The 19,148-nt window shown below is 30.5% G+C and overlaps 1 protein-coding gene across 11 annotated transcripts in view; it reads right to left on the bottom strand.

Annotated features, from left to right (window-relative positions):
* Positions 1 to 4,175: 4,175 nt before the first annotated feature.
* The window catches only part of LOC143233843 (uncharacterized), a 109,169-nt gene continuing 94,196 nt past the window's right edge, over positions 4,176 to 19,148 (bottom strand). For 3 of the 11 annotated variants that reach the window (XM_076470612.1, XM_076470608.1, XM_076470614.1), the window contains 4 exons: positions 18,008 to 18,439; positions 16,221 to 16,376; positions 9,323 to 11,301; positions 4,177 to 8,885 (listed from right to left, as the gene is read on the bottom strand). In XM_076470612.1, the coding sequence (XP_076326727.1) occupies positions 8,844 to 8,885; positions 9,323 to 11,301; positions 16,221 to 16,376; positions 18,008 to 18,439 (2,609 nt within the window). In that variant the 3' untranslated portion in view covers positions 4,177 to 8,843. Of the gene's footprint in view, positions 8,886 to 9,211; positions 11,302 to 16,220; positions 16,377 to 18,007; positions 18,440 to 19,148 lie in introns of all 11 variants that reach the window. The other 8 variants (XM_076470611.1, XM_076470610.1, XR_013018348.1 and 5 more) reach the window with 7 other exon arrangements.

The raw sequence follows: 19,148 nt of genomic DNA, 5'->3' as shown, positions 1-19,148 counted from the left end.
AAGCAGACTGAAGAAAAACTGTTTAAATGGAGAAAGTCGTACAAGTAAATGGAAGAAACACAACAAAATAGCACATTTGTTCATTTTGACTTGCTGGTAATAATAACTAATTAATTAAAAATAATGTTTTTTATTCCTCTAAAATAGTCGGAAGAACAAAATTTTAGTTCTCACTTATCCCTGAAAGAAAAACTTAGTAACCAGAAAATTATATTCAACACCAAGAGCACACACTTGGCACATTACCCTGTGATGACAAGGGTATTGTGCTGCCCTTTCTCTCTCTCTTGTATAGGTATTTGTGTATTGATGTATCTATCTAGGAGGGTCAGGTTTCGTTAACCTCTTCCTTGAAATTTTGATTTTAAAACTGTTATGTGTATTTATATATAGTACATGAAGGCCAGAGTAGCCTGCACTTACTCAGGCCCCTTTCAGGGCAATGTCCATGCACAATCTACACATACACTTGGTGCAAATAAATCATTTATCTTATAGTTCCATAGATTATTTGCACTTTCATTAGTTAGATATTAACTATAAAACGTTTGCATAAAAAACCATTTCAATGTTTAGTTATTAATCCCTAATCTAATGTGGAGTCTTGTTTATAGGTGGCCTTTTATTTATTTAGAAAATATATATTTACTGGGGAAGGTGCTTAGGCCTATCCTCATCATGTAAACAGTACCTGTCAAGTTTGCTTACTAGCTCATTTTTTTGTCAAAATAGTTTATTGTACTATGTAGAAGTCTGTCTGCTATTGTTTTCATTACTAAAGGTTTGATTTGAATTTCACGCAAAGCTACACAAATACTATGTGCGCTAGCCATCCCTACTTTTGCTGTATAGGACCAGAGGCAAGGCAGCTAGTCATCATCACCTCTGCCGGGCCTCTATGAACGAGAACATAATGAATGTAATCCGTGAACATTGACGATAAGAATTAAGACATATAACTAGATAAAACCAACCATCAATAAACAAACAGGTATTATTAAAAAACATAATCACTGCAGTACACCAAACCAATGCTACACCCCACATCCTTCAGGAGAAAATTTAAGAAATACACAGGAAAATCTGATAAGAATATTCTCACCTTTGTCACTAATACTAAATAATAACTATGTTGACTCATTTACCCCAGTGCAAAATCCCACGAGACAGTAATTTTTTTCATTCTATACATAATTTAAATTCATGATAATTTTTTTCTATACGTACATTTGTTTATTTTAGAACATAGCCACTTTGGGCTATTTACTGTGCCCATTACGGAGAATTTAGTCCCGAATTTTAGCGTTGCAAGTCCATAAACTTACAGATGTCTCATTGAAGAATACCTACATTTAAGTACACTTTCCACTCATAGGTTGCAGATGATATTGCTATGTATACAACCTCCTGAAACAATAAATTTGTATTAAGAAAAATTCAGAACCTAACCTGGCTCTACATTGGCAGGGGTTTAAGGCACTTGACTCGTAATCTTGTGGCCATGGGTTCGAATTACCGTCACACCAAACATGCTTGCCCTTCAGCCATGAGGACTTTATTTTGTTACAGACAATCCCACTGTTTATTGGTAAAGAGAGTGGCCCAAGAATTGGCAACAGGTGATGATGACTAGCTGCCTTCCCTCTAGTCTTACACAGCTAATGTATGGACAGCTAGCACAGATAGTCCTCATGTATCTTTGTGCAAAGTTCAAAACAAACAACCTCCTAACTATGATAATAATTTGCCATCTGGAGGGTAAAATTAAACAAAAGCCATAATATTCACTTGCAAATTACGCTAAAGCAGAAAAACATCGATAACCCTTTGTATAGATTTGTGCTTAATAACAAACTTTATTCACACTTATTGCATAAAGTTTTTCTTTACAACAAAGCTGACAACCCTCTTTAATTCTGTAGTGACTATACTAGCTTGAGAGGTATTTTTCTACTTGTTCACACTGAGCAAAGACAATTTTCATTCTCCTATGAACGTCAGGAAAAACATTCTTATTGCTCAGTTACTTTAGTGGTATTGTGCTTGTGGCTTTAAGAAAAGCCATTGAAAGTATTAACAACTTTTATGGTGTTCTTGCCATTGTCTTAGAGTTATTTTTGTTTTGCATCTTTCACTGTTAGTCACTTCTGTATTCATGGTTGTTTATACTGTTAATTAAATCTCAACATAAAGTTTTGTGATATACTATCTTATGATGAATAGTTTTGATGATTTCAGCCACTGAATGGTTTCAGTTCTTCAGCTATATATCATGCTTTGAAGATAAAAAAATAAATAAAATGAACAGTTTTGTAACTTGCAAAAATTTTGCTTTATCATTTTACATTTCAGTTAAATTATGATTAGAAAATATATGGGCTTGAAGAATAGGAATAGGTAGCCTTATGTAAATAATTTTAAACTCTTATATCAGTTTATAGATCTCTCTTGCAATGAGCCATATTTGCTTAAGTTTTTGTTGTTGAATTTTGCCCAAAGCTACTTGAAAGTTATCTGTGCTAGCTGTCCCTAATACCCCTTACTGGCAACAGCATGTGTTGACAGACTCACAATGCTATAAACCGAGTTTCGATACCCATGGTGGGCAGAAAACAAACTGTTCCTAATTTAGAAATGACAGACTAAAGGGAAGGCAGTTAGTCAATACTACCCACTGCCAACTTTTGGCACTTATCTACCAGTAAAAAATGAAATTGACTGTCACTTTATACATGCTTTAACGACAAAAAGTGCAACAGTACTCCATCCGATTCGAATCTGCGACCTGCAGATTTAGTGCTTAGTGCCCTTATTACTAGGACAAATAAAAATAATAAATGTGAAAATGAATATATAAATTAATAGAAAATGGGTTTAAATTTTATTACACAAATTAAACCTGATTAACAATAATAAATAAAGTTGACTTGCTTATAATTATGTTATTTTTATTGTATGCCATTTATTGTAAATACAGTGGAATTGTATGCCTTGTTTTTCTAATAGAAAAAAGAAGAGTATAGTTCTAAAAAATGAGACTACACATTGTAGCAGTTTGTTTTTGTGCACTGTTGTTTAATTTTAGTAATAAACTGGTATTTGATGATATAAACTGTATTATAATTTTTATAATGCATAAAGATATGGCTTATCCTTTGTATCTCAAACCTGGCTTTTTTACATAATTCAATGCTTTTAGTGTCACATTCAATATCTGTTCAAACAACTTTTTTCAATGCATGTTAATAAAGAGGGCTTAAAAAAGTTATAATTCAAATTTGCAATATTAATTTTTATGCTCAAATTTATCCCTTTCAGGATTTCTTATCAGAAATAAGTTGCTAAAGTTTCTAACCAATTAGAAATGCAAAATATACATAATTATAAAGAAGAATCTAAAACTTCAATCTCCTACTATCTTGACTTGCCAAGATTTCAATTAACTTGACAACACCCCCATATAAGTTCTTTATCTCTGGCTTTGTAATATTGTAACTTGTAATATTTATTAAAATTGTGTCAAATTTCATGGAAATACAGGTATTAAGGATTATAGTCAGTGTTATTATGCTTGGCTTTACAGATATGGGGTTGGTCATTTTGACTGAAATCATGAACATTCATTATTATAAAGAGCAATAATAATAAAACATTATGTACAGTATTTTGCTGCTTGTACTTTTTGTACAATGTAAGAATAGACTTATTTTTACAGTAGGATACTAGTTTAGGTATTTTGTTACTTCTGAAGGTTCTGTTTTTTCATACCTGTTAAGAATGTTCTGTAGTATTTTTTAACTATGTGTTAGCTTAACACTGGTTGGACCATCTGTATTTAAGTGCATATACTCATGGAAAAAACTGCTACTGGCTGAGGTTCTTCAAGACATACAGTTTTATAGAATTATTAAGAGGATATTTTATTGGAAAACAGTGTTAAGGAATTTAATTTACTGTTATTAAACATGATTAAAATTAGATTTATTCAGTTTCCTATAAGAGGAGAACTGGTAAATTACAACACAACATTTAAGAAAAATACAACCAAATTATCAACTAGTTTTCCACTAATACTTAGTTTTTGATGTAAGAAAAACAGTCATGTTGTACAAACGTTTTTACTCACCATCAAGATACTAAAGCAGCTAAAACTAAGTGCTCTCAGTTTGTAGTTAAATATGTGGCATTATAATGAGGGTATAGAAATAAATTTATTACACTGACACTAAATGTCCTATTACTAAAGAAAATTCAGGAAAAACATATGGCTAAAGATGAGACTAAGTGCTTATTTATTAATTTATTTTCTTCACTAAACATGAGGAAAATGTGATGTAGAAGCTTAATATATTCTTTAAAGAATGAGTTGCTACTTCCACTGTAACAGACTTTTCACCAAATACATGGCTCCTTAGTTCTGCTTGGAAGAAAAAAGCAAATAAATAAATTAGGCCTTGTATAGTGATGAAATGTAAGCAACTTATTTTATATTTATGGACCTTTTACTCACCACTGATATCTTTCTTCACCAAAACTTATGTTTCAGTAAATAAAAAAAACAACCAAAAAACGTTTAGTCTGCTGAATAACACTATGTAATATAAATTTTGTTCCTGGACAGTATGTGTTATTTCTCAATTGCTTATGTTGTAAAAGTACAAAAAATGGATAATGAAATTTAGAAATTAACCTATTTTTTTGTGTAAAAACAGGCAAATTTGCACATTTTCATTTACATAAGGTCTGAATAAAACAACATGAATCAAGATTTACATGTATTTATACCAAAGTTGTACAAAAATGAGTAAAAGTGTTTAGAAGTGAGTAGTTTTTTTTGAGATTTACAATGTATCAGCCCCCAAATATAGTATCCCATCATGTTTTCATTATATGCTCCCAGGTCACAAAGGCAAAGTTTAAAGAGAAAAATAGGTCTTTTCCATTTACTTTAGGCATAAGTAATTGGGAAATAACACTTTCTGCCCAGGAACAAGAAAAAGTAAAAATTTTGTTACATAGTGTAATAACAGTTAATATACTTTTTGGTATGTTACTGAAAGACTGAAATATCTTAAGATTATAAGTGGTAAAGTAAAATACAACACAACTACTACTAGAAAAAGTAAAGAGTTTATAAGATTGAATGAAGCTGAATTTCATATCTCACCTCAACTGGAGTTACCATGTTCTAAATCAGAACTCAGCATATATTTTAAATGTGGAACTGAGATATACGATATTTGCATACTATACAAGTAGCAAAGTACCAATTACTCTAGTACTCCATTCTACCAGCAACTGTTAAAATACTAGGAAACTGATTGGGCTTTCTCCATTAAGTGAACTACTGGAGTAGTAGTTTCTGGTTGCTGTCCTAGGAAGATCCATTTTGATATTCTTATAGGAAATATTTTCTGAATGTAAAACTCGAAATTCATCAAGCTTCTTCAGCTGCACAATGAGTTGAAAAACAATAGAAGCAGATACAGCTGTTTCATACCAAGCTAGAATTTGCCATCAAACAAAACACTAATTCGTTTAAATTGTATGTTTTGGGTAACTTTAATAGCGATTATTTCTCACAACCCCAATAGGCATATGCTATATTTGAATGAGCAAATGGTAGAGTAATTATTATGTTGACAGCTAAAGTTCAAATGCTACTTTGGGTGGAATCATATACAAGTTTTTACTTCAACTTTGTGGTCCTAAGCCCATAACTTTCTAAAACCAAGTTTTATGTAAAAAGAATGATAAATTTACATTAAATTTTTGTGCTGTTTAAAGTTATAATCAAAACAAAACAAAAAATTTGTATATGATCAAAACATTTTACATGTACAAAAACATTCAACTCAAAATAAATGGTTCAGCCATATAAAATGTAATGTTAAAAGAAGGAAGAATAAACAAACATTTCATACAATAGAGTAAATCCGGTAAAGGCATAATGTAAAAATGGGCAAGGTTAACAAGAAAAATTGAGGATAGTTGCCATCCTCCATCTAATTGTTATCGCACCTGGAACAAACAGGAACTAACATAAATATAAAAAGGGTTCCAACCATTTAAAAGTACAATAAAAGAAGAACTGACACACTTAATTCCAAAATTATGTAATACATTCACATACATTTTTCTTTGATAAGCAAAACATCATTTATTACTAACGTTAATAATTGACAACTACTTGTTCATTTTTGTACTGAGGTCAGTAAAGATATGTATAATATTTTGTTACTTGCTTCAAAATCCACATCTATAATTTTCAGTTCTTAAAAAAAAAAAAACTTCAAAGATATACAAATAAAATTGACACAAAACATTGGAGTTATGTATCAAAATGCCTATTTGGCATAAATTTACAATATTTAACAAGAAATTTTGAGGACAAAGGAAGAAAAGAAATCTACTACTGAACGTGTACCATTAAGGAAACATACACACACAGTAACATGAAACTGCAAACACCTTTAACTTTAACAGTGATAGGAAGACTTTGTACTTACAGGCCTGTATACAAAGACTTGGGAAATTTTGAGGGCAAAGGAAAAAAAGAAATCTGCTACTCTACGTGTACCATTAAGGATATACACACAAACACATAGTAACGTGAAACTGCACATACCTTCAACCTCAAAAAGCAAAACAGAAATATGTAATTGGTGAAGATAATTTCTACTCTCTAGTATTCATATCTTACATTTAATAAGGTCAATAAAAAATTACAAATGTATGCACTTTGATACTATGATTAAATATTGTGTTAATACTAAACAATATGACTCATTGTCTAATGCTTTTGTAAGTGAATAACACCACAATTCCAGAATAAAATATACACAAATTTTATTTGTATTCATTCTAAAAAAGGGTATTGCTCACATAATCACACATAAAAGCCCTGATGAAAACCTTTACTTGGGTTTTAGTCATGCTGGGAAATGTATGAAGAATATACTGGTTAACAAAAAGTAATCTTAAAACTAAATTGTTAATGGACTTTTATATACTTGGTACTTAAATGGTAATGTATTGTTCACAAAGTTGTATACTACCAGTAAACAGATTTATAGCACTGAATTGTTATTATATAATCTAACACCAATAAATAAATGTTTTACTTGTCTATGTTTGACTTCAAACATAACAGAATGATTAGTAAGTGTATTGACAAGACTAGGCCATAGCAATCAGGTCTCTATAGTATCAAACAAAGGATACAGCTGCTGTGGCTTACTTGATTGGTTACAAAACCTACATAAACATTTACATCTCACATTGAACAAAGTATGTAAAAAGTATCAAAACAGTTAGTTATTACAACTTCATTAGTGTGATCTCATTTTGGCATACTTGTTGTTGAAATATCTTTATTGTTTCCATATAACTCAAGGCCCATAGTTTAACACGATTCTGCAATTATATCAGTTTCTCCATAATCAAAGTCCAAATTTCTAGATTTAGTAAAATCAATTCCAAGTCAGTGTTACTATATACTAACTTTGACTTAATTTGTTGCTTGGCAAATGGAGATTTTTAGCCAAAAAAGTCAGATTAACTGCTTGTCAAAAGACTTCTAAAAGTCTAAGTGAGTGTTTCAAAACTTTGTGTTAAGTAGCTGTATGAGAGTGGAATTGCATTAATTATGTCATTGTATAACATACTTAAATTTTATTGCTTTAAGAAGTTTTTCTTTTGGTAGGGTTGAATAATTTTAAGTTTTGTCATATAATGTAAAATTTTTAGTTTTTATGCATAAGGATTGAGACCTCTGTGATGATGAGAAATCCACTTGAAGTAAAAATGTATCTCAAGACAGCTGGTAACTTCAGGTTAACTTTTTTGTTACAAAGGTCAAAACACTGTTCTTTATTTTAATAAAAGTTTTAACACCCATACTGGCCATCTTGAGGTACAAATTGAGACCTACATAATTATAATTTTATAAGTAATGAGATATAAGTTAAGCTGCAGATTATTCCAATTTCCTGTACTGTACATGATTGTTTATCAATCCAAGCAACTCCTCAGATATAAAAATCAAACCTCTATGCTAAATTCAGACTTAGGCATTCAGTACTAGTTGTGAATGAGGGTCTATATACATGTTCCACTAAAGTATAAAAAACAAAACAAAATGGAAATGATATATATTCAATAATATTTCAAAGCTACAAGTAGAAAAATTCAACTAGGGCAAACACTTTTTTTGTTCTCAAAACTCTTTTTTATCCTTTAAAATATAATAAAAGCATTTATTTAGTAAGATTTATGGAATATCATTTAATATAACAACATTTTCAATCTGTACACATGCAAAGATATGTTTCAGCAAGAAGTCTTTACTCAGGTGTTGACATTATTTTATGTTTTTAATCTACTTATTACAAAAAAGTAATAAGTACATAATACATTTTTTATATATATGCTACAAACATGAAAATACTTGCATGTTCTGATGTTTACTTAGGGTCCTCTTTTTGTAATAAAACCAGCAGATGGGACTTCAGCAACATTAAAATCATAATTCATTTACTGTCTGTAATTCAGATACTTAGCAGATTGTTTAAAAAGTTAATATTATTAACGTTAAAAAATACAGAACCTTAAAGCTTATGGCTGGCACATAATATTCCATAGTTTATGTTCTAGTCATGATTTCTGGGGAATGTTAGGCATTTGTTGTAGATGATCTTCAAGTAACAACCTACTACACAAACATTTCCATGTTTAAGTCATCTTTAAATGATAGCTCTCATTATCAAGCTTGTAATATACACAAACAAGAGCCTTGGATTGTATTCAAAAGGTTGATGAAGCAATTACTGGTAGAATAAGCTTTAGGAAGCTTTCAGTTTCCAGTTGGTCTCTGCTACAGTTACCTATACAAACACAATAATAGTTTAAGCAAGTGGTAATATATAAAGATGTTTAAACGAATATACTGTCTGCACAACATAATAACAAAATTTATACTATGAAAGTTAATAGTGTTGTTCAGTTCTGAGAAAATTATTTTAGTACAATTGTTCTCTAAAATATGAACAATATTGAAGATAAATGGTTTAATTTTCAAAAGTTTTCTTGAAACTCACAAATAAGTATTTTCTTTTTTTATTTCCTTCTGTAATAGTTATATTTTTATAAACCTTACACAAACACACACAACACATAAATATTTCCTTAAATAGGTTAAAAGTGAACATACACATATGGATTTCCATTCATGTGGACAACTATATATTTTGTTTTCCGTATCTTCCATTTAGATGTTTCTGTTCATTTTCATAAAAACTCAACAAAACAGCTGAGTTCTTACCTTACGAAGGGCTGAACGTCCTTGAAAGTTCCTAATGTCAATCATTAGTTTATCCCTTGGGTCTATATCAGAAAAGTCAGAAGTTTTTTTCTTTTCTTTAGGCTTACACATTGATGATAAGGAGTGAGCAGAAGCAGTGGTGATTTTCGAAGGTGATGAAATATTTTGATGGACATTAACTGAGCCAAGTTGTTGATTATTTGGTTTTGCAGGAAGATTCATTTTTATCATATTCAGGTCTGTTTTGGAAGCTGGAGTCATGTTCTTGTTGGATTTTATTACTAGGATGGAATTTCCACTTTCATTGGTCTGAATAACATTTTTCTGAGTAGGAGGTTTTTTTAGCAAGTTTTGTATGACCTCATCTGAGAAACCTTTCACCACAGGAGCACCAATATATGTTTGGACTGCTCCTGTTTTATAATTGTTATTGCTCACTTTAATAACTTTTGGTTCACGTAGTGATAATCGATTATTGCAATGACTTTCTGTTTCATTCTTCTTATGTTTCTCTGACAAATCAACAACAGATTTTACTGAGCTTAGTAATGGTTCTTCACCTTGACTAGTTGTGAGAATATCTAACTTAGGCTCTTCTTTACATTTATAGGAAAACTTTGGCACATTAACAGCATTTGTAAAGCATGAGTCAATACATTTTCCATTCAGAGTGGATATTTGTAGCCCTGAGTGTGGATAAGTAAGGTTCTCAACACTGTGAAATTTGGAACGACTTGGCTCTTCCTGATGGTTTCTTTGTTGCCATGAACCAATAGTAACATTTGTTAACATTTGAGATTTGGGTCTTTTCTGGTTCTTGGGTAAAACTTGTCTTTTCGTAATCAAGCCAACGTCTTGATGAACTAATTCTTCTTTTGAAAGTTTCTGAAGCTTAACTCCTGCAGAGTCTTTCACATCTATCCTTGTGTCATTGATCCAGAGAGGATTTTGCTCTAGAGATTTTGTAATAACTTTTGAGTTAGTTGTCCCATTTTGTAAAAGTTTCTGGTTTTGAACAAGCTTCTGCTGCCATCCCAACAACTGTTCTTTCAGTTGTTCATATTTTGCCTGAAGTTCTTCATTTTCATTTAAACACTCTGAATTACAAGATGTGTTGTTGACATTATGTTCAGATTGGACTCTCCTCAACGTCTCTGAGATATCATATGTATTTCTATGTTTTCTAACATGCATAGCTGGAAGTGGTGCTAGATTTAGCATGGAAGTAGACCTGCCAGTGAAAGGCGAAGATTCGAGGTCAACAAGTTGTGTACACCTGAGTTTAACCTGCCCCCTGAAGCCTTGAACAGATTCCTCTTCAAGATATGTAGCTGCCTGAGTGTTGTGGGTTAAAAATTCCTGACTTTTTTGTTCTTTGAAATTTAAATTCTGGTCATTGCACCTTGGTTTTGTAGTTTCAATTCCTACTTTATTTTCTTCTCGTGTATTATCAGGATATTTTTGAATGACTTCACCTGTTTCATCAAGAGAATGAGAAACACAAACAGACTGCTGGAACAATTCTGTGTTGACTTTAGGATTGGATCCATAAATATTTTCTTTTTTGTAAGAAGTAATTACAAAATTGGTAAGAGGTGCTTTCTGTGTTTGCTTAACACTGATAGCTTGCTCTTGCACATTGACTGTTGATTGTGCATGGCAGTCAATATCATGCAATTCTAAAGGCGAACTACTAAGTACAGCACAAAACTCAGTAGAATTAAGTTTTTCATCTTCATCATGCTGGAGGGGATTTATGTCATTATCTCTAAATGAATATGGTGGTCCAGGAAGAGTGTTACACTCAGATGCTGGCTCATCTGGTAACACATCTTCAGCCTGCTGCTCAACAGCAGAAAATGCTGCTTCAATATGAGACAAAAGTTGATCATGGGTAATGTTTAGATTGAAACATGCACTCCCTTTCATCATATCTGAAGCTTTGTCAGCTTCTGTTGGTACATAAGCTTTGACAATTTCTGTTAAAAAAAATAAAAGTCAAAATATCATGAACATTTGTAATTACTTCTGTGGTAGGATGTTTAACATTTCAGCCTGTATATCAAACACACACCCAATAAAAGCACTATTTAAAGCTGGATATTGCTAAACCATCTGAAAGTTCCACTTTAACTTTCTTTGATATTATACAAGTAAATAAGCATGTGATATTTTTTATCAAAAAATAATTTCACTTATTTTTATCAGCTTATTATTAGTAACAATAAAGTCAAATTACTTCTGCTGTTAAAAACTCTATAGGACTATTTAGTTTTTTAATATCAAATTGTAGAACTTGATGACTTGCTTGTTAAATACGACTTAATTACTGATATACATGCCTTTTTTAAACAACATTCTTAATAATTACATCACTGTTAACAGTTATCAGTAGAATACAAATACATTAAACACCTCTAACAACTAATAAGGATTACTTTCCTTCTTGCAGCCCTTTCCTAACATTTATAACATTTAAATAGGCTTTCTACTTTTCAGTTTTGAGTTACAACAGTATCAAAGTGAAATTGAGTGACAACATGAAACACAGGTCTGAAATAAGTATTTTTTTTTTAAATTTCAATAATAAATAATTACATATATATGAATAAAGCTTATACATGTTTAGAAGTACAAAATTCAAGGTATGTTCAAACTTTTAAGGGCCTATTTATCAACAGTGCTGGGTGATTAGTGAAATTTGGAAATCATTTAACTATAAGGCTCATTAATAAACTACATTCAACTGATAAATTATTCCTACATAAGATGTGGATACTTGGAATAATTGAAAACTGTAATAATTGGAAACACCAATTTTGATTAGTTGATTATTTTCATTGATAAAGTGAACAACCTTGAATTAATCAAAAGTAATAATTAGAAATCACTCATTTTTATTGTTATTCTTCAGACATTAATGGATATAATTGTAGATTATGTTAATACTTTATTTTAAGTGTCACTAAATGATATAATAGACTAATTTTGTTAGTTTCCCAGTTCTGTTTCTCAAACTGGTATTTCTCTCACATAAAGACTAGTATTTAACATATTCTTAAAGAACCATAGTTTATGTTGATACTTATCATGAAGGTAACAAGTTTATTACAAAAAAGTAACCATAATGGTCTTCACAGAAATTAAGAGGTACATTGAAATATTAATGGTGACAATATTGATTTGCATTAAAATTGTTTTACATTAAGAAAAAAGGTTGAGATGCATCATAATGCAATGAGTAATTTGAATTTAAATGTGTTTTTTCTAACGCTTTTAATGTCATTCTGTTCAACAAAAACTGCATGACTTTTCAGTTGGTTGAAGTATCAGTTATATTCAGCAAGGTTTACTTAAATAGTCAGTAAAATTATCCAAAGGCAATTTTATACTGTTCTTTCATTTAAAATTGGTTTTATTGTTTAATATAATAAAATAAAATAATTGTTAGATATGATAAAAGTTCTCAATCTGTTATGTTTTTTGTAATTAAGTGCAAAGCTACATACTAGGTTATCTGTGCTTTGTCCACTATGGATATTGAAACCTGGATTCTAGCATTGTAAATCTGTACAATTTATTACAAATAAACATGAAGGAAAGAATTCAAGGTAATGTAACACAGGAACATAATACTAGAGTGTAAAAGTATAGAATGAACTTTTGTTCAAGCCTACTCTTACATTTACTAATGTGGTTCATCAGGAAATTCATGCAAATGATTTTTTTCACATGTGTTTCTTATTGTGTGAGCAAACACAATGGAGATCTGCTGAAGAGAATCTCGCATATTGCAGAATTAAATTGATAGACAAGTCATTGCAATATTTTAGAAAGTTGGAAACATCGGTATAATTAAACGTTTATTCCTTGTAATTTATCCTTATTGTATTTTGTTCAATAAAATAGAAATAAATTAAGATCAAATGAAATGCAGTTTTCTAACTGCAAAATATTGTTAGCATGTTATGCAAAAACTCAGTGCTTTTAAAATCAAAAGCAAGACTCTGTGAATGTGAGAAACTGTTCTTGTGACAGTTGTAGCAGAATTTCTGTGGAGCAGACATTACAAAGCTCATTTAATACACATAAAGATTGTTAAATGAAAATTATAGTTACAGTTGTTTATGATAATCAGGGATTCTGAAAAACTGAAAAAAAAAAGATGGAATTCTTGTTTTCAGAGCACTCACAATAAGTTTTGTGTGAATGTCTATCTACGTAAACTTCCTGAGCAAACTCAGAATTTGTATGAATTAGCAAAATTTTGTGTTGTGCTATTCTGTGAGATTGTGCCTGATGGTCTGATTGGTATATAGCAGTCTTCTTAAATGCACTCAGAAAGTTGTACTCTAAGAAAGCACAACAAATGACCACAGATATTATAAGTCAGGTGTAGTGTGCAACACTTTATTGGATTTTTGTCTTAGTTATTTTTCATGATCCCTAGATGGCAGCATTGATAAACGGGCAATTTGGGCCAGTTAGTGTGCTATGACAGTAATAGTAATTTCACTGGTGTTCTTTTTACACTGGACAGTGAATAAATACATTTATTTTGTGGTTGTGGATACTAAATGTTACCTGAATAGATGTTTATGCCAGAGTATTCTATTGTAGCTCATATTCAGTGGTGAATAATTCATTTTTATGATATCTCTCAAGTTACGGCAAGCCAAATTTGATGGTTGGTGTTCATAAGTTCATTCACCTTAATATACTTTTCAAAAAGCATGTTGAGTAAGTATGTGGTATTAGTTGGTTGCTACAGAAGCTATGGAGCCATTTAAGAGTGACACCATGTACTACAAATTCTACTTTGTAGGAAATGAAGTGTAGAACCTAAAATTGTTTTCTGGTACATAATAAACAAATCTCTGCATGAGTTAGGTACACATATATAATATACACAATGAATTATGCGACTTAGCCTTGAAAGATAAATTATGATACGGTCACTTGATTATTCAAAATGAAAAAAAAAACTTAATGGACACATTTTTGAGTAGCTTTGTAGCATTATAACTTTTTCTTTTTTTTATGAACAAGGTAAATGTAATTCTCTTGTTTATTTATTCAGTCAAAAGTTACATCACTTCTCTGTTCAAGTTATGTTTGGGTTTATGTTATTTTGCCCTTCTAGGTCAGAGGCAGTTTCAGTCATACACATAAAGAACAAGTCTTCAGTCTTCACTCTTTCAGTGAATCTGGGGTTCTACTTTAAGCTACCAGATACTTCTGGGAGATATTTCCAAGATGGTGCAGCTGACCACTGTTGGAAAAATTATTGTAGCATCAGCATATGCCCAGTTTGGAGCACAAGGGTTTCAAGTGCTTACCCTATATAGCCTACTGGATTGTACATCTACTGGTACTTGACTGGCATCTGTCAAATAGGATGACAACTCATGCCTGTATTCACCTTATTCCTATCACAACTCTGATTGTACCTTCAACCCTACAATGGTGACTGAACTCTAGACCTTCCTGTGACCTAACGTTCTAAACACTTTCACAATGAGATTACTAATGGAGATAAGAACCTTGTGAACTGAATAGCAACTACATTACTGAGAGAAATATGTTGAACCACCTATTAGACCTAAAGAATGCAGCCCAACACATCAAAAATGAGTCACTGACATGAGGTAACATTGTTTTGACTAGAAGTAATCTTAGGGCCCAATTTATTGTTGAATTTGCACTTGACAACATATACTACCACATACGTTAAAATTACTCCTCCAGCAGAATGGCTTTTAAAGAGAAAACACACGGTAGAGTAGGGGAAAATATTGTGCCCATCCAGTAAGTTCACGGTTTCTTGAAATATAATCAAATTCCTCAATACTAGATGAGTGTTCATACAATGAAGACAAGTGAACAATTGAATGTTCCCTCAAAATCCTGAATAGTCAAGCAATTAAACTTAGGAACTATGATTTAAGTAACTGAGAACCTTCACTTGTGATATTGTTATATTTATATCAAAATTATTTCAAATTTCAAGCAATAACAATCTGTTTTAATGTTAATAGAATTAAAAACAGACTACTAATTCCCACTAACTGTAACTAATAAATGTGATGCCACAATTTCCTTTTAAACCTGTTAGTCAAAGATAATGACTTACTAAGTGAAATAATTTATTTTAGTGTAATGTTTGTAGTAAAAAAACCAAAAAAAAACTGATATAATGTGTTCATGTGTTACAAGCATATAGAAAAATTTAAATCAGTTACTCTTCATATATTTTGTTCATGGTCTATCCCAGTGGACCACAACAGGATTTACACACTTTCATTTCATTTCCAAAATTATGTAACATTTACAGAGACAACTTGAAGGAAGCCCACAGACTATAGACTGAGAACAGCTGGTGTAGATCATTATAATAAACTTCTCATATTCTCTCAGAAATATCATGATTTCTAGATGCCAGGTTCTTGCTTTGTTACATGAAAACTAAATATCATGTTACCTACTAATAAGATATAATGATTCTCAAATTTAATTATATTCCATCTGTAGCAATCCAAGAAATTAAAGAATATGCAAGTTAATAGGATTTGAGTTTCACCTCCACATGAAATGCAAGGAGTTTTGGTTACCTCAGTATAAGACCCAAGAAACACCCTCTAATGTATCATTTTTTTTTCTTCAGTTCAATTGGCAATATGATGAACATTTTTCATCTTCATCAATTTGTAGATAAGAAACAGTTACTTTACAATTATACCACAAGTACTGAAATAACAATGAGGCATATATAGTAAGCTGTTTTAAAAGCTTTAAACTTTCAATGCTTTGATGAAGTATTCCTAACATTTTATTAAAAGCCAAATTTTTAAAATAAAAAACTTAAAATTAATATTGCTCTTTATTAACAAAATCTTACTTTTTTCTTGATCCCTCTCAAGAGCTCTCTCATCTTCTGCTATAGTATGTTCAAATGTGTTCTCTATGTCATCTGTAGTGGCACTAGAAGACAAGCTATTCTGTTGTTGGTGCTGTTGTACATTTTTTACTGTTTGCTCTTCTAAATATGATAAGCCTAAAGAAAATGAAATTGTTAATTCTTAAATTTAAGATTTGCTGTTAATATTCTATGACAGCAAAATATTTGTTACCAAAAGTTTATAATGTTCAGTTGTATAAAACTAAATTTCAACAATTAGTTAGGTATTAATTAAATGAAAGTTGATGATTTCAGTCAAGTCCTAAAGAAACCTGTTAATGTCAGACTACACTTATATAAACAACGATCTCTTAAAAAATCTGAAGTTCTTGTGTTTATTATCTTACAACACATTAAACATTATACAGCTTACTATTAATACAAACTTAAATTCCATAAAATGAAAGAGCATTTAAAATCATTCAGTTCATATCACAATCGTTCAGTACTTTAAAAATTAAGACTGATAAAATAAAGAACTATAACACAGAAAAGCTGTATACGAAACTTGTTAACTCATGAAGACCAAATACTAAACCTCTATTGCTGCTATCAAAATTAACATTTGACATAAGTCAATAAAAAGCATTAAGAATTGTGTTAGATGTATATGACTATTCAAATTTAATGTCAGCATTATGATTTAGATAGTTTAAATAGTGTTGGTGTCGTATCCAGCAATTTACAGAAGCAATATTTTATAATAGGTTTATATAACCATTTATGAACTATACATTGTGTAGTTCAATTGTTATGAATTAGTGATTGTTTACAATTTATGAATTAGTGATTGTTTACAATTGTGAGATTATTGTATCAAGTTGCTAAAACTTTGAGTTCCTTACTGGTTTAATTGAATTTTATTGCATCAAAATATTTAGTGTTATGTGGAATGTTCTAGATTTCTATCAGGGTATAAATATACATTGAAAAATCATATAGTTCTAAATGGCATGATCATGAGTTTAGCAATAAACAATGTATAGTGGCAATTCTTAAATTAAAATTGTTACAGACTGTATTTTAATAACAGTGTAGAGAAGAATAATTCATTTTGTCAATTGTGTCCTAAAGTAGCTGATCCAACCTGTGTGGACTTTGACAAAGAAAAACTTATTTAAAGCTTTGGATACAACTGTGGTAAACATTTGTATATACATTTGAGTTGTTTTTAATATATTGTTTTAAAACAAGTGGACTGTGTTGTTGTTTGTTGAAATTTATCACCAAAAAGTTATAAACACAGACTGTAAAAAAATCCAGCCTTACTTGAAAAATCTCACAAACTGCTTTAAATTGTGAGATATAAGTGATTATCTATCATTACCGTAACTTACATTCACCTCGAATTTTAGTTTGCATTTCTATCATAGATTTATTCCTTAAAAAATGTTCCAATCAACAAACTTCAAGAAACTTAACTGAATATCCTGTGTCAATACAATTTTTTGAATATCTATTTTTCTCAAATCAAAATACAAACAAAAACAAGTAAATACAAATATCATAAAAACATCCAAAAAAGTTGACATCTTCAATTACTCATGACATATTTAAAATTTCTAATTATATTAATATGTTGCTTAGGGAGTAGATATTATTTTTAAGAACATTGGTTTAAGAGTGGTTTTACTTTTATTATTTAGTAAAGAATAGCAGTAACTGAATGAAGGTGCACAGTCACCAATGACCAAAGAAACTGAATGTAAGGTATAAAGCACTTTTACTTTTATTTGTTGCATCAATCTCCTCTTGGAGTTTAGAAATTTGTGGGAATAGTATGTATTTTCCTGGTGAAGGATCAAAAGCCAGAATTTTAACAGATGAAGAAGACCATGCATTCACATCATAATCACTACAGTCATGGTTAATACCATAGTACAAATGAATGTTATTAAAAGCTTCAGGAGGCTCAACCAAATCAAATATAGTTGAGCAGTCAGAGATTGACCAGTCATCTTCTGACATGAATGCACTATCAAAGGAAAAATTCATCTCACCAATTTCTGATTTTTTTTCAAGGTTTTCAGATGAAATTTTATCACTGTTATCAGCAAACTCAGGTGGAGGATTGGCTTGAAGTGAAGGTATGTCATCTATTGCAGGAGACGGTACTACAACAAATTCAATTGAAGGCTCTGATATAGTCTGATATTTCACTGCATTTTGAAAATAAACAAAACAAAGCTTTTGTTATTACTGTTTTTTGATTTTGCAATCACAAGTTTAAACAGATACAAATTACCTCCTCTAGCTTTTACATTTTAAACAACTTTTTGGAATAAACTGATCTAAATCTACTATATCCTGAATTTTTGTATTAAAGACATTCAAGAAATGCACTACTAATTTATTTAATTGTAACTTTTACTGCTTACCTACTCATGAGAACCTACTAGTAAACCCACTATGATTATTTTGAACCAAACTTTATTTAGTCTTAGTATACTTGTATTTTAAATTCACATGCCATATGTGCATTTTTGACAGTTCAAATGTAATACAAAATGTGTTGTATACTTTACTCTTGCTTTTAAAAAATATGCCAAATCAAGGAACATAAAACAACAAGAGTTTCTCGTGTTAAAATGCAATTGTGATTTTTCTTGAATACACCTCACTGTTACTTGTATGGTGGTCCAATTTCAGATGTTTAATTTTAATGGCTGTAGCATAAAAATAAATGAGCATTCAAACCCTTAAGAGTACTTTAAAAATGCCTGTAATTTGACTGCCTTATTTATGATGTATTTTAATATCTTTATTAGCAAATAAACAAAGCTAATATATGACATTCATTGAACAAAATAAACTAATGCTAATTACTTAAAAATCATGTCTAAATTAATAGAAGCACTGGCAATGTCA

The sequence above is a fragment of the Tachypleus tridentatus genome, chromosome 12 (genome assembly GCF_004210375.1).
Source record: "Tachypleus tridentatus isolate NWPU-2018 chromosome 12, ASM421037v1, whole genome shotgun sequence".
NCBI classification, from domain to species: Eukaryota; Metazoa; Arthropoda; class Merostomata; order Xiphosura; family Limulidae; genus Tachypleus; species Tachypleus tridentatus.
Note: the sequence above shows the minus strand (reverse complement) of the source record. Positions and strands in the feature narration are given on the sequence as shown.